The sequence below is a fragment of the Myotis yumanensis genome, unplaced genomic scaffold (assembly GCF_028538775.1).
Source record: "Myotis yumanensis isolate MYYU_CA2020_CCGP unplaced genomic scaffold, mMyoYum1.0.hap1 SCAF_10, whole genome shotgun sequence".
Lineage (NCBI taxonomy): Eukaryota > Metazoa > Chordata > Mammalia > Chiroptera > Vespertilionidae > Myotis > Myotis yumanensis.
In genome coordinates this window covers 18,060,925-18,062,861 of record NW_027223761.1, presented here as the reverse complement: position 1 = coordinate 18,062,861, position 1,937 = coordinate 18,060,925, and the positions used below count along the sequence as shown (strand labels likewise).

The window sequence follows — 1,937 nt, the reverse complement described above, 5'->3', positions numbered from 1 at the left end:
TTCTCATTATTTAGGGTAACAGCAAATTTTCAAAGGTAGCTTATTTTTCAAAGGAAAAAAAAAAGCCTCTTTCTTCTAACGTCCCATTTTAAAATAAAGAAAAAGTTACAAGGTGAACTTAGTGTACTTTTCCTTGTATGGGACAAATACCTGTGCCTTTTATTCAACCTGCAGAACTTCTCTATGAGATTGATTCTAACCTCAATGGGTAATTTATTCTACTTTTTTATGCCTTTATGTAAATGAAGAAAAGCATCCCTAGAACCCCATTGAGTTGACTAAGTCATCCATTGTTACAATGGACTGCCTGTTTGTGCTTCAGAATTAGTAACAAAAGCATTCAGTATGGGTGACAACATGCTCATTCTATCTATAGTTAACTTTTTATGCCAGAGCTTTTTCACAGCATGTTTCATTTCTGGATTTCTCAAAGTATATATTAAAGGATTCAACATGGGAGTGACAACAGTATAGACCACAGCTATGGATTTATCAATGGGGAAGTTAGAAACAGGTCGAACATACTGGAAAATACAGGGAACGAAAAAGAGGACAACCACCGTGATATGGGAACTGCAGGTAGACAGGGCTTTGCGCCTCCCTTCCTGACTATGAGTTTTCAGAGAACTGAGGATGACTCCGTAGGAGACTAATAGAAAAATAAAGATGAACGTACAGATTGCTCCGCCATTGGCAACCACAGTGAGGCCTACAAAGTAGGTGTCAGTGCAGGCAAGTTCCAGCAGAGGGTGCACGTCACAGAAGAAGTGGTCAATGATATTGGGGCCACAAAAGGGGAGGCTGTACACAAAGAGGAGTTGGACCAAAGAATGCACAAAACCTCCAACCCCAGCCGCCGCCAACAGTAGGATGCAAACCTGTCTATTCATGATGGTTATGTAGTGCAATGGCTTATAGATGGCCACATAGCGATCGTAGGCCATCACCACCAGAAGGAAGACTTCAAAACCTCCAAACAAGTGTTCCAGGAAGAGCTGTCCCATGCACGCTGAGAAAGAAATTGTCTTATGACAACGGAGTAAGTCTATAATCAATTTGGGTGAAATGGCAGTGGAATAAGCTGCATCCATGAGTGACAGATAGGCAAGGAAGAGGTACATGGGGGAGGCCAGGGAGGGGCTGGAAAGAACAGTGACCACAATGAGCAGGTTGCCCACCATTGTCATAATGTAGATGAGTGAAAATACGACAAATAATGCTTTCTGGCCCTGTAGATCCTGAGTGAGGCCCAGGAAAACAAATTCTGTCACATTGTTACTGTGTCCCATTTAGTCTTCTCTAAAGCCTGTTTCAGGGATGAGGGGTCAGGAGAACGGGACCTGTAATGAAATTGTGAACACACCTATGAATACATTATGCTTTGAAGTACATCTTCATTATTATACCTTTACAGAGGTTTACATACAGTAAACATTCAGTAAACATTATACCAGTGGTTCTCAACCTTCCCAATGCCGCGACCCTTTAATCCAGTTCCTCATGTTGTGGTGACCCCCAACCATAAAATTATTTTCGTTGCTACTTCATAACTGTCATTTTGCTACTGTTATGAATCGTGATGTAAATATCTGATATGCAGGATGTATTTTCATTGTTACAAATCGAACATAATGAAAGCATAGTGATTAATCACAAAAACAATATGTAATTATATGTGTGTTTTCCGATGGTCGTGGGCGACCCCTGTGAAAGGGTCGTTCGACCCCCCAAAGGGGTCGCGACCCACAGGTTGAGAACCACTGCATTATACCTTCCCTTGACAATTCTATTTCTCCACAGATGATTTTATTTGGGTTACAAGTAAGAGGTTCCATCTCTAAGTGGATTGTCTATAGAAAAGAGTATCAAATGCAACAGTCAGTCATTTATTTAATAGAGCCTTATTTAAACTGCCAGTCCGGGCACAGAGGCAGCAA

The 1,937-nt window shown here is 41.2% G+C and overlaps 1 protein-coding gene across 1 annotated transcript; it reads right to left on the bottom strand.

Annotated features, from left to right (window-relative positions):
• Window positions 1-293: 293 nt before the first annotated feature.
• On the bottom strand, window positions 294-1,292 carry LOC139017688 (olfactory receptor 4A5-like). The gene has a single exon (XM_070426292.1). It carries the CDS (start codon window positions 1,287-1,289, stop codon window positions 294-296), a length of 996 nt encoding a protein of 331 aa, XP_070282393.1. The 5' UTR covers window positions 1,290-1,292.
• Between the last annotated feature and the right edge of the window lie 645 nt (window positions 1,293-1,937).

Coding starts and splice junctions, on each gene's coding strand:
- LOC139017688 (XM_070426292.1), bottom strand. CDS start 1,289: ATGGGACACAGTAACAATGTGACAGAATTTGTTTTCCTGGGCCTCACT.